At 36.6% G+C, this 15,071-nt stretch overlaps 1 protein-coding gene across 1 annotated transcript in view; it reads right to left on the bottom strand.

Moving 5' to 3' along the window:
* Positions 1-14,844, bottom strand: part of mfsd4aa (major facilitator superfamily domain containing 4Aa) — a gene marked incomplete at both ends in the record, with an annotated part of 29,789 nt that extends 14,945 nt beyond the window's left edge. The window contains 5 exons of the mRNA XM_083892682.1: positions 5,454-5,569; positions 5,651-5,780; positions 7,877-8,134; positions 11,027-11,225; positions 14,612-14,844. Coding sequence (XP_083748808.1) covers positions 5,454-5,569; positions 5,651-5,780; positions 7,877-8,134; positions 11,027-11,225; positions 14,612-14,844 — 936 coding nt within the window. The remainder of the gene's footprint in view (positions 1-5,453; positions 5,570-5,650; positions 5,781-7,876; positions 8,135-11,026; positions 11,226-14,611) is intronic.
* Between the last annotated feature and the right edge of the window lie 227 nt (positions 14,845-15,071).

The following is a 15,071-nucleotide window of genomic DNA, read 5'->3' as shown; positions in this document are numbered from 1 at the left end:
ACTATACTATGTTGTCGACCTCAACGTCATACTACACTATTTCGTCCAAAATCTGACCATTTTTTTGAAAAAAAACTTTTGGTCCAAAATTGACAAAAAAGTCATACTATACTATGTCATCCAAAATCGGAAAAATTTTTTGACATTTTTTTTCAGCCCAAAATGTGACCAAACATCATACTATACTATGTCGTCGACCTCAATGTCATACTACACTATTTCGTCCAAAATCTGACCATTTTTTTGAAAAAAAACTTTTGGTCCAAAATTTGACAAAAACGACATACTATACTATGTCGTCAAAAATCGGAAAAAAAATTTGAAATTTTTTTTCACCCCAAAATGTGACCAAACGTCATACTATACTATGTCGTCGACCTCAATGTCATACTTCATTATTTCGTCCAAAATCTGACCATTTTTTTGAAAAAAAACTTTTGGTCCAAAATTGACAAAAAAGTCATACTATACTATGTCGTCCAAAATCGGAAAAAAATGTTGACATTTTTTTTCAGCTCAAAATGTGACCAAACGTCATACTATACTATGTCGTCGACCTCAATGTCATACTACACTATTTCGTCCAAAATCGGAAATTTTTTTTGACATTTTTTTTCAGCCCAAAATGTGACCAAACGTCATACTATACTATGTCGTCGACCTCAATGTCATACTACATTATTTCGTCCAAAATCTGACCATTTTTTTGAAAAAAAACTTTTGGTCCAAAATTTGACAAAAACGACATACTAAACTATGTCGTCCAAAATAGGAATTTCTTTTGGAATTCTTTTTTTTTAGCCCAAAATGTGACCAAAACGTCATACTATACTATGTTGTCGACCTCAACGTCATACTACACTATTTCGTCTAAAATCTGACAATTTTTTTTGAAAAAAACTTTTGGTCCAAAATTTGCCAAAAAAGTCATACTATACTATGTCGTCTAAAGTTTGACAAGAAATTCATACTACAGTATGCTGTCCAAAATTTGACAAATAAGTCATACTATACTATGTCGTCCAAAATCGGAAAATTTTTTTGAATTTTTTTTTAGCCCAAAATGTGACCAAACGTCATACTATACTATGTCGTCGACCTCAATGTCATACTACACTATTTCGTCCAAAATCTGACCATTTTTTTGAAAAAAAACTTTTGGTCCAAAATTTGACAAAAACGACATACTATACTATGTCGTCCAAAATAGGAATTTCTTTTGGAATTTTTTTTTTTAGCCCAAAATGTGACCAAAACGTCATACTATACTATGTTGTCGACCTCAATGTCATACTACACTATTTCGTCCAAAATCTGACCATTTTTTTGAAAAAAAACTTTTGGTCCAAAATTTGACAAAAACGACATACTATATACTATGTCGTCCAAAATCTGAACATTTTTTTGACATTTTTTTTTAGCCCAAAATGTGACCAAACGTCATACTATACTATGTCGTCGACCTCAATGTCATACTACACTATTTCGTCCAAAATCTGACAATTTTTTTGAAAAAAAACTTTTGGTCCAAAATTTGACAAAAACGACATACTATACTATGTCGTCCAAAATCGGAACATTTTTTTGAAAATTTTTTTCAGCCCAAAATGTGACCAAACGTCATACTATACTATGTCGTCGACCTCAATGTCATACTACACTATTTCGTCCAAAATCTGACAATTTTTTTGAAAAAAAACTTTTGGTCCAAAATTTGACAAAAACGACATACTATACCAGGGGTCACCAACGTGGTGCCCGCGGGCACCTGGTAGCCCTCGGGCAGCCAATATGGTGCCCGCGGGTTCACTTCACCTCAACTCACTTGCATGCATCCATATATTCACTCGGTAAAATATCATTGATATTGTTTATAAAAACAGATAATCGTTAGGAGTAAGCACTGGAATGAATGTGTATGCAAATGAATGCATAATATTAATCATTTGGTAAATGGTAAAAAAAAAAAAATGGTGCATAAAATGTTTATATGGTAGCCCTCCATATTATTCTTTACCCTTCAGGTAGCTCTCGATCTCAAAAAGGTTGGCGACCCCTGTACTATACTATGTCGTCCAAAATCGGAACTTTTTTTGAAATTTTTTTTCAGCCCAAAATGTGACCAAACGTCATACTATACTATGTCGTCGACCTCAACGTCATACTGCACTATTTCGTCCAAAATCTGACCATTTTTTTGAAAAAAAACTTTTGGTCCAAAATTGACAAAAAAGTCATACTATACTATGTCGTCCAAAATCGGAAAAAATTTTTGACATTTTTTTTCAGCCCAAAATGTGACCAAACGTCATACTATACTATGTCGTCGACCTCAATGTCATACTACACTATTTCGTCCAAAATCTGACCATTTTTAAAAAAAAAAACTTTTGGTCCAAAATTTGACAAAAACGACATACTATACTATGTCGTCCAAAATAGGAATTTCTTTTGGAATTTTTTTTTTTAGCCCAAAATGTGACCAAAACGTCATACTATACTATGTTGTCGACCTCAACGTCATACTGCACTATTTCATCCAAAATCTGACCATTTTTTTGAAAAAAAACTTTTGGTCCAAAATCTGACAAAAACGTCATACTATACTATGTCGTCCAAAATAGGAATTTCCTTTGGAATTATTTTTTTTTAGCCCAAAATGTGACCAAAACGTCATACTATACTATGTTGTCGACCTCAACGTCATACTGCACTATTTCATCCAAAATCTGACCATTTTTTTGAAAAAAAACTTTTGGTCCAAAATCTGACAAAAACGTCATACTATACTATGTTGTCCAAAATCTGAACATTTTTTTGAATTTTTTTTTTAGCCCAAAATGTGACCAAAACGTCATACTATACTATGTCGTCGACCTCAACGTCATACTGCACTATTTCGTCCAAAATCTGACCATTTTTTTGAAAAAAAACTTTTGGTCCAAAATTTGACAAAAAAGTCATACTATACTATGTCGTCCAAAATCGGAAAAATTTTTTGACATTTTTTTTCAGCCCAAAATGTGACCAAACGTCATACTATACTATGTCGTCGACCTCAATGTCATACTACACTATTTCGTCCAAAATCTGACCATTTTTTTAAAAAAAAACTTTTGGTCCAAAATTTGACAAAAACGACATACTATACTATGTCGTCCAAAATAGGAATTTCTTTTGGAATTTTTTTTTTTAGCCCAAAATGTGACCAAAACGTCATACTATACTATGTTGTCGACCTCAACGTCATACTGCACTATTTCATCCAAAATCTGACCATTTTTTTGAAAAAAAATTTTGGTCCAAAATCTGACAAAAACGTCATACTATACTATGTTGTCCAAAATCTGAACATTTTTTTGAATTTTTTTTTTAGCCCAAAATGTGACCAAAACGTCATGAGGTCTATGTTGTCGACCTCAACGTCATACTGCACTATTTCGTCCAAAATCTGACAATTTAAAAAAAAAAAAACTTTTGGTCCAAAATCTGACAAAAACGCCATACTATACTATGTCGTCGACCTCAATGTCATACTACACTATTTCGTCCAAAATCTGACCATTTTTTTGAAAAAAAACTTTTGGTCCAATATTTGACAAAAACGTCATACTATACTATGTCGTCCAAAATCGGAACATTTTTTTGAAATTTTTTTTAGCCCAAAATGTGACCAAAACGTCATACTATGCTATGTCGTCGACCTCAATGTCATACTACACTATTTCGTCCAAAATCGGACAATTTTTTTGAAAAAAAACTTTTGGTCCAAAATTGACAAAAAAGTCATACTATGCTATGTCGTCGACCTCAATGTCGTACTACACTATTATGTCCAAAATCTGACAGTTTTTTTGAAAAAAAACTTTTGGTCCAAAATTGACAAAAATTCATACTACAGTATGTCGTCCAAAATTTGACAAATAAGTCAAACTATAGTATGTTGTCCAAAATTTGACCAAAAAGTCATACTAAGTTTGTCGTCCACAATTTGACCAAAATGTCATACTATAGTGTGTCGTCCACAATTTTACCAAAAAGTCATACTATAGTGTGTCATCCAAAATTTGAACAAAAATTCATACTATAGTGTGTAGTCCAAAATTTGACAAAAATAATTGTCGTCCAAGATTTTACCAACAAAAATTGTACAAAATATGACAAAAAAGTCCTACTATATTATGTCGTCCAAATTTTGACAAAAAAGTCATACTATAGTATGTCGTCCAAAATTTGACAAAAATAATTGTCGTCCAAAATTTGACCAAAAAGTCATACTATATAGTATGCTGTCCAAAATTTGACAAAAAAAATGTAGTCCAAAATTTGACAAAAAAGTCATAAAGTCATAAATAAAGTTCAACATTTGTCCAAAATATGACAAAAAAGTTATATTATAGTATGTCGTCTAAAAATTGACAAATAAGTCATGCACAAAAAGTCATTCACACAGCACATGACTTCCATCTCCCAAGGATCCAGACCCTGGATTGAGGCACAGCGACAGTGCCAGAAACAAATACATGGACAACAGACACGCCTGTATCACCAGACAATTATTTGTTGTTGACAAACAAGAATTACGTCCGTGTGTATTTGTCTATGATGGGAATGGATCACAAATAGTCACTGGACAAACATCCAGAATGCTCCAATAGTAGATTGACCTCTCAGTACAGATGTAAACACCAGGTCTGAATGGATCCTAAGACATTGACATACCTAACAATGTAGCTGCAGCTACACAAAGAACTTTTACTTTTTTATCAGAGGTCTTGCCTCATGTCTCAAATTTATGCATCCACCTGCATTTTTTGTCATCCCCCACCTCCTACACACCTCACACATTGACACCTGCTACTACAAAGTACAAAGTCAAGTGTTAAAGGGGCATTACGTAATAAATCTAAAGCAACTGGCCATAAAATCCTCCTAATATGTCACAGAGGACCAGGAATAATGTTCATATAACATACTGAACTCACCAAAAAAACGAGTAAAAAAAATATATTTTCTGTTTCCGTAAAGTTTGTATATGTTTTGAAATTATGTTTTGGTTCGGTTTTGGTATGAGGCGCCACCTACCGCCGTCTACCAATCATTGAAGTCAGTAGAGGCTGAGCTGCCGAGCAACCCCGGGTTGCCAGTTACGTCTGAGCTACAATGGCGGAGGCAACGAAACTGAAGAGATCTCGGTATGAATCGCAGGAATCTCAAGATAAAGTTCGAGGCAAAGCGAGGGTTTGTATAGGAGTTGCATTCGAACGGTGGAGAGTGTTGAAAGCGGAGAGGAATTTGAAAAAACGGATGCAGTCCGTGCTCTCGGATTTGGGACTGTTTTTCTGGCAAGGAGCAACTTTGAGTGTTGTAACCGTTTTTGGCCACATTGTTACAGATTGCGCCTTTAAGTGACCATGTGTATTGAGTGTGTAAGTGTTAGGCTTGAGTCTTACAATGATCCCATCAGTAATGAAGAGGATAGCTCCACCTAGAGCATGGAGGATGAAGAATGTAGCAGGGTGACCCCGCAGTTTGGCAGGGTTACAGCAACCAAACACACTCGCATGTCCTAGAGGAACAAAGTGAGAGGTTTACTACTTCATTTGAATGGGTTGGTAAAAACACACACACCCACATACACACACATTACCTTCAACATTATCCACAGCAAGACTTGCACTGGACAGGGAGTCCTTTTCCAGCAGACGTGGACTCTTCCTGCAGCAAGGCAGAAGTCTCTCGTGGTACATGAGTGCAAGCACCGCCGCCGGCACAGGGAGCTGCAAGTATACACAGAGGCTTTTGTTTGGTAGCTTTAAAGTCAACACTTGTGTCAGCTGATTCTGTTCAGAATCATCCTCTCATTAAAGTTGCATCTGCACTTCCCTATCTTTGCCCTGTCCTCAGAGCAGTTCAAACAGTAAAGACACAGCATGTGTCTGAGAACCTATAACTTGATCTGAGGAGCAAGGTCAAGGAAACTGTTAATATTATCGAGAAGGAAACTAGAAATGAGCTAAATCAATAATGAGCTCTGTTTTTTGTTGTTGACCTAGAGGTCGCAGATGTTATAATATGTATAATGCCAACAACTTTGATGGGTAGAACCCATGGAAAAACTGATGGTGTTTTTCCACAAGCGTGACTCATTGCTTTTCCATTAGCAATAGAACCTGGTACTTGGTACTTAGTACTTAGTACCTGCTCAGGTGAGGTTCTAAGCCAGTTTCTAAGCCAGTGCTACTCTGTGTGAAGTCGTCAGACTGCCGTGCAATGATTGGCCAGAGTGCCGTCACAGGAAGAGGCTCAAGAATCAAACCGAACAATGCAGAACTGTACGTCAGTTAAAACGACTTAACAATCCTGAAAACGTGTGTTAATCTCCAACATTTAGCACGAAAATGTCATCATTTAACAGAGGAGTATGGGGTATTTAGTGACAACACTGCGGTCGCGAATGGTGAGCCGCATCACAACCAGGAAGTACTGAACTAATCTTTTTAATGAACGGATTCTAATGATTCAGTACATCGAGAACAACTGCTTTACAAGTCAGTAGTCACTAGTTTGTGTGTGTCATGTATAAAACGAAGTCACTGCAGCTTCATGCAGCCGTGCTGTGATGACCCCGCCCATGTTGAGGAGGTACTATAGTAATGGAATCAAACCGTGTAGAATCGAGTCGAGGCGAGACGAGGCGGTACTGTGTAGTGGAAAAATGTCATAAAACTGAGAAAAGTTTATGGGTGCTGGAATATAAAATACAGGATGACCCCACCTGAATGCCTGATGCTCAGAGCCACATGACGCTTTGTTAAATGGATCATATTATACCCTATTTCTCCAAGTTAAACTAGTTCCCTGGTGTCCTAATGAACATGTATGTGACATGCTTTGGTCAAAATACCAAATCATCAAAATAGATGAAGCACCACAGCAGTTCAATCACCCTGCCAAAACAGCCCTGTTAAGAACGTTCTGTTTAGTAGTATCTCTTTAGGTCCACCGTTAAAGGTCCACCTTAAAAAAAAGTAAAACGAAACTTAAGGGACAGGAAAATGACATCAACCACAGAGGCTACTGGGAGCTAACAGCAGTTAGCATTTGGAAAGGCAATCATTTGCAGGCTCTAGCGGGCACATTGCCGTCATATATAACTACATATATATAACTATATGTATCCACTGGACAGATAAACCCTCTGAGGTTTGTGTAGAACTCTGTGCTGCACTGTGGAGCCAAGAATAGAACTTTTCGCGAGCTTCGCAGACTTCCGGTTTTCAGATATTCCGGTTTTAGATTTCAGGACCACAAAAACATGAGTGAGTCATCTTTTTTCACACTTTGGTCGACTGGTGGGGCCTCCAGAGTCCCAAATATAAGGATTTAAATGATTAAACGTTGATTTGCATAATATGGGACTTTTAAGACTCTTTTTTTAAGAGTCATAATGATCTTTACAGATATCTATTTACATCATCTGTCAAGCAATTCCAATAAATGTTTGTTTAACTTTATTCAGGTTTTGGCCTCCATTCCTCCTTGTAATGATGTATTACAAGGAGGTATTTGTATTCATCAGATCATTTTGCTATGCGTGGACAAATGCAAAGAGTACTAAAGATTTGTCTAAATGTACAAAGTAATATAAACTATTCTTAGCTGCAAAGAAAACCCTCTTGGTTCAAGTTTGTTTTATCAGACAGTGTTATCTTTACTGTTAGGCAATTACACAGCGACACTAGCTCCATATCTACCAAGCTAACCTGCAGCAAGCGGCCATTGTTCCGTTCAGATATTTGAGCCAACATGTTGAGCGGACTGGTGTGCCCTTCACTCATTTCAGCATCATTCATGCGACTCTTGTAAAACTCACGTTGATAAGAGCCATAATCCAGAAAGCATAGGCCACACTTGTGATGATGACACCTTCCGTGTACAGATGATATTGTGACATGTTGTGCAGCTCCACTCCTTGTCCAGCGAGGCTGCTGCGGAGGTGCTCAAGGTCAGGCGAAGAAGAGGAGTTGGTCGTATTGTTGGACAATAATATAACACAGCTGTCGTCTGACAGGAAAGGTTCAGCCACCAGGGGGCTGACCAGCGCTCCTAGACCTATGAAGAAATGCAGGGCCTGGAGAGAGACATGAATAATCACTTAACAGATCAATAAAATACTTTATTTTATATATTTTATATGTTTCAGGGTATGTTTTTAAAAAAAAATTTTTTTTTAAACTAGGTTATGAAAATAATGTAGAAAGTTTGTCATATCCAGATATTCAGATATTATATTCATGAAACTTTTTTTTTTTTTTACATTTTTGGGATAGTTTTTAAAGAAAGTTACTTCACTTTTACTAAAGTATTACTATACTACCTCCATATTGTTACCAGCTTAGGAAAATACTGAAGCGGTACCTTTTTAAGATGATAAATTATTATGGAAATAACTATCAACTAGCATTAGAGTAACTTAGATTAGACTTTATTGATCCCAAAGATCAATATGGTCTAATCTATCATTATCATCATTATTCCACCAACACTCACAAACAAAACAACAAAAACACAGGAAACATCAGGAAAGTCTAGTGAGTTTCTGAACACAGTGGAAGTGAACCAAAAAAAAAAAAAACACAATTCATATAATGCTTAAATATTAAGGTGGTATATATACGGTAGTATTAATGTGGAATAAGTATTGATAAATACATAACAACATACTATATTTGTATTGTGAATGTATTCCAACCTAAATTGTTACCAACTTGGGTAAATGTCAAATGTCTGGTAGTTTATTTAAAATGTGTGGTCACCACTAACATCGGCTAATCTTTTCATTTTTCCTCACTTTGTTTGTTAAATGCAGTATCAACAAATAAAGTAACTAAAGAAAACTCAAGTATGCATGCACGTGGACACCATGATGAGGAACTATGATGTCCAATAACACACGTCACTATTAATGCTGTGTATATCGTGTGTAAGGAGCTGTTAATGTGCACTCAATCTACATTTTCCATTTTGAAACACAGCAGATTTTCCTCATGTATTGATGCACGGATGTACACGGACATGAAGAAGAAAACAAACACTTAAATTTGAGTGCATACGTGTCAGTGACAAGAAAAGTGGAATGCACTCCAGCATGCAAATACATGCAAAAAATGTTTTTTACTCATCTGACCCGTTCTGTGACACCATATATACCTTCCGACATACAAAAATATGTTAATAAGGGCCAGAACTGGTCAGACCTGCTGACTATGCTCTCCCCTCTGTCTCCCACAGACTGTGCTGCATCACGTCCAACACACACAGGGATTGAGCATCATTCAAACTGTGAAATAACAATAGAACAGTTTGGTTTATTTTATGCCAAATATCATAAAAACGCTGAATTCTACTACCCCTGTGACTGACAGTTATACTGATAACATAAGACAGCATTAACTTGGTATGACTTAATTAAATACATTTAACTATCAACTCTTTCTCTCTGATTTAAAAAACCCCCCCCAAAAAAACCATAAAACCTCTAAAACTCTTTGTTTTAGTTTGAGACATTGATTTTACCCATTTTATTGTTTTTAATGTACAAGTTGTTTAGTTTTGTGTTGGTGAGTATTTTCTTATTTTATTGTTTGTTTTTAGGTCCTTTAGGTCTTATGTTTCTGTATTTTATTTACTTCAATTGTCTCTGATGTGACACTTTATTTCAGCTGGTTTTTTTTGTTTTAGTTTTTTTTAAATACAGTTAGATTGGATTGGACCATACCTGCTACTGATTCAATCATGTATATAATCTAAGCTACATAATATAAAGTTTTTCCACTTGAACATGTTCTGATGACTCTATTAACATAATTTGAGTATAAAAAGCATAGTGCACAAGCTTTAAAGGGGTCATATTATACCCTATTTCTCCAAGTTAAACTAGTTCCCTGGTGTCCTAATGAACATGTCTGTGACATGCTTTGGTCAAAATACCATAAGGATGAAGCACCACAGCAGTTCAATCACCCTGCCAAAACAGCACTGTTCAGAACACTCTGTTTAGTAGTATCTCTTTAGGTCCACCTTAAAAAAAAGTAAAACAAAACTTAAGGGACAGGAAATGACATGGCTACTGGAAGCTAACAGCAGTTAGCATTTGGTTCAAAGTGATTATTTGCAGGCTCTAGCAGGCACATTGCCGTCATATATAACATGTATCCACTGGACAGATAAATCCTCTGAGGTTGGAAGTTTGTGTAGAACTCTGTGCTGCACTGTGGAGCCAAGAATAGAACTTTTTGCGGACTTCGCGGACTTTCGGTTTTCGGATACTGTTGCCCTCGCCAACACTCTCGCGTGTTTTACAGACAAAGCGGAGCTCCATGAGATAACAATTCCAGAAATTTAGCGCATTGTGACGTCCCAATGAGTGCTGCAGTCAAATATAAGGATTTAAATGATTAAAAAGTTGATTTTGCATAATATGTCCCCTTTAAATATAAACAAATGTCCACTGCATTCAAACCAATGTCACATTTACACAATGCTGATTAACCCTATCAGCTCCACATGACTCTCTCTGTGTTTCTCAGTATGACAGAGTTTGGTTTTCATATCTCCTTCAACATTCCTGCACTGCACAAAAGCTTCATAGTGCTAGAAAGGCGATACGGTAAGTGCCAACTACACCAACCGTATGTGGGCCCTATAGGAATGCTGTGTAGGTAGAAGTCACGCACTGGTGCTTTACATTGGACCTCATTTTTACTCTCCTGTCCTCCTGGTGAGGACAATGAGACTAAACCAAAGTATACATCAAACCAAATAATCAACTTTAACAGGCTACAAGGTAATTACACAAATGTACCCAACGTGCAGTATTTATCAATGCAGCTTTACGTTTCTAGAATTGCTTTACTTCTTATATCGAGTCAAATAAACTGTCAGTGCTCAAATTTTATCACTCAGCTGCACAAACACAGCGGACATTCACAGCTGTCCTCTCCCCTCACTCTCTTCCTCTGACCTGCAGAAAAACGGCTGAGTCCCTCTGGTACAGCTTGACGAGCTGCAGGTTGGCGATGGTGTCAATTAACCCCATGGCTTTGCCAGCGATCGCCATGGCGATGGACAGCAGCACCACATGGTGACACAGTGGTATGATGGCAAACACAAGCGAGATGATGAAAGTGCAGGACAGCAGAGCTGACAGGGAGGACAGGAGTCTGAAGAAGGGACAACAGAGACAGAAACATTTTTATGAATTCAATGCCAAATTGCATCATACTGTACATCATGTCAATATTAATTTATAGTGATATAGTTCTCAGGTATGTGAGGCTAAGTTATCACCCAGAGTTCAAGGAGTCAACAGTAACAAGTGAAATTTTGTTGTTGATGATTTATTAGTCTAATGTCTATGTTTGGTCTTCATGAACAGAAACAATGTCACATTATTTGTAATCTGAAAACTAGGGATGGTCATTTGAGACAAGAAATTGGTCAGATATAATTTAAAATGTGGTTTATGTATCCTCAGTATTCCTCAGTATTATGTCTTGCAGACGGACCCTTCTCGTCTGATCTGATACTGAATATAAAGCAGTGGTTTCTATGAAAAGCAGGGAATTCGCCTTTTTTAAGTCAACGTAATTGTCGCGCACACTAATTTTAAAAATAAAAAATCACTGATCGCTTATTCGATAATCATGAGCCATCCCGACTGAAGACAGGCCCTGTCAAGCAATACTATCAGATGTGGACTGGGGGAGCATTTGTGTGTATACACAGGTGTGGGCAGGGGCAAAAGAAACATTTTTTAGATTTTCTATTCTGGTTTGGTTTTCTGAGCAGTAGAATTCACTTCTGACACTTTTCTCGGCTGTTACAAGAAATGTCACTGGATAAGACAATATCTAAATACTGTTATGTTGAGAGCTGAAATCATCTGACCATAGTTAAAGGTTATGCACAGCTTTTAAAGGACGTTTAAATGACTGCACATTTAATTTTTAACTCATAATCTTGTTAAATAATTGTTAAATCAGTGGGTTACAGGTATTACGATGTTTTTGTGTTGCAGTCACCTTGATGGTGACCTTCCTGCTCCATGACTTTTATTTACCCAGTAGGTTTATCGCAGCCCTCCAGCCTCTCAGTGCACTTACCACTTTATCTTCCTGGTAACCTTGTCCTACATAATTTCTAGTTTGTAGAAGAGATGTTTTGAAGGGTTATAATCAAGAACAGCAGCTGGCAGTCAGTAAGTTATGTTATGTGCTGCTGTAAACCAGAAAAAAATAAAGGGCATTTCGCTTCGAAATAATGTTTTAGCCGTTGCGAAATACACCTTTTTAAGCAGTACTATGTAAAGCGTCAAAAAAACACAAGGTGCAAATGCACCCAAGCACTGACGTGTTCCTATTCACATTACATAAATGGTCACGCTTTACTCACCTCGTGGTCATGGTTCAGTGGCTGCTCATTGTGTGAGTTTAGGCAAAGAAACAACTGCGTTCCCTTTCAAATAAAATCTACTGTACCTTTGTTGCCACCCGGCTACAATATGTAAAGAGTATTTGTCAGTCAAATCTAGTGTAAATCTGAATGATGTAAGAACTAAAATGTACCACGTCCAAACTTTATTTGTCTGCCTCAAAAACAGAACTGTAGCAAGTCCCCAGTGACAGAAATATTGGTGAGGACATGACCTTCACATCTTGAATAACAGCCACAGTTCTGGGTTTACTGGAGGATGATTGCTTAAATCATTGATTTCTGATCAACAACAACACCATTTAATAGAACACAGCAAACATTCACGAGTATGAGGCTGCAATTATGCAATATTAGACTATTAGATGACAACAAAATATATGTATTTGGTACCACTGTGATACTGTATTTATTTGGTCACATTTTGGACAACATACTATACTATGACTTTTTGGTAAAATTTTGGACGACACTTTACTATGACTTTTTGTCAAATTTTGTATGACACACTATACTATGACTTTTTTGTCAAATTGTGGACGACAGTATAGTATGACTTTTTTGTCACATTTTGGACAACATACTATACTATGACTTTTTGGTAAAATTTTGGACGACACTTTACTATGACTTTTTGTCAAATTTTGGATGACACACTATAGTATGACTTTTTGGTAAAATTATGGACAACACACTATACTATGACTTTTTGGTCACATTTTGGACAACATAATATTTACTATGACTTTTTTGTCAAATTTTGGATGACATACTATAGTATGACTTTTTGGTCAAATTGTGGACGACACAGTATTGTATGACTTTTTGGTCAAATTTTGGACAACACACTATACTATGACTTTTTGTCCAATTTTAGACGACATTATATACTATGACTTTTTTGTCAAATTTTGGATGACACTATAGTATGACTTTTTGGTAAAATTATGGACAACACACTACTATGACTTTTTGGTCACATTTTGGACGACATATTTACTATGACTTTTTTGTCAAATTTTGGATGACATACTATACTATGACTTTTTGGTTAAATTGTGGACGACACACTATAGTATGACTTTTTTGTCAGATTTTGGACAACATACTATACTATGACTTTTTGGTCAACTTTTGGATGACTCACTATAGTATGACTTTTTGGTCAAATTTTGGACAACATACTATACTATGACTTTTTTGTCAGATTTTGGACGACATACTATAGTATGTATTTTTGGTCAACGTACCACTGTATAGATATTTTAGACTATATTGTCTATATCCTTCTTTTCTCGCAGCCTTACTAATGCAACATGTGAAGTAAATACCACACATAACACATCTCTTGTCATAAACTGGACCTGCAGTTTGATTAAGGTGACAAAATCCAATATAATCAAGCATCAGTATGACAGCAACACCCACAAGCAAACAAAGACATCAAACAAAAACTTGTATAGGGGGAGGTTTGTCAGGTATGTGTCTGAGCATCGCTAAAGGGCATAATAATACTTATAATAATTAAGATTTCAAAATATTCAGGCAGTCAATATGGAATTAGTTCAGTAGCACAGGTATAAATAATTTTTTTACAGTAACTTTATGTGGAATTTGTCAACAAAACAACTGTGAGTATTACAGACGTATTGCCTATGTGTTATGTTCAGTTATTGTGTTTCTTGCCCTTTTCCAATACAAATAAGGTTATTTTTCCAGAGTTTTTTGAAACAGAAAACATCTTGTTTTATACAATATACTTTTATGTTGTGTTGAATGTTTTGACACAGTTTTTAAGTTTCTTAAGAAATCATTTACAAGTGTTTTCTAGCACTTGTCAGTCTACCAATGCAAATAAGAAGTTATTCTTAATGTTTTGCCTGTCTAAAATAAAAGATTGAATAAGAGATTGTACCTGTCGTGTTCATTTTAATAAAATCATGAATTACTGAATGCAGAATTCACAGTAAAATTGTGTTTTACTGAAGGACATTTTCAGAATTAAGATTCAACTAAAGTTCTCCAGACTTTTTCCAAGACTTTCAAGACCTGTTTTTATCTCCAGGATGTGAGACAGTGCCCACTTCCACACCACCACCACCCCCACCGCACTCACGTCTTCTTGAAAAGTCCTCCCACGCTGCTGCCCACCAGCAGGAAGAACTGCTGCGAGAAGAAGACCCAGGTGATCTGCTGCAGACTGGACTGGGTCTGACACCTCAGGTCCAGGATGGTCGGGCCCAGTAAAGCGATGCAAAGGCCAAAGCTGAAGAAAACACTCCAGTAGGTGAGAGTTTGCCGCCAGTTGCGCCTGAACAGCAACCAGAGCCGCTCGTCCAGCAGCGTCATTTTGTTCTTTGGAGGAGCTGCGACTCTTTGTGCGCTCAGCTGACAAAGCGGCTCATGTGCAGAGGAAAAAAATGTATCCGTATCTCAGAGAGAGATAGAGAGCGAGAGAGAGAGAGAGAGAGAGAGAGTAAAACACACAGTGCCAGCCAGCAGAGAAAGTAAACACAGAGCTCAGGAGTTAAACACACTTGCCACTTTCCACTTGGACGCTAATTGTCCTATTGACA

Source organism: Microchirus variegatus (assembly GCF_963457635.1).
Source record: "Microchirus variegatus genome assembly, chromosome: 7".
Classification (NCBI taxonomy): Eukaryota; Metazoa; Chordata; class Actinopteri; order Pleuronectiformes; family Soleidae; genus Microchirus; species Microchirus variegatus.
The sequence above is the reverse complement of the archived record's forward strand: the minus strand, read 5'-3'. Positions and strand labels throughout refer to the sequence as shown.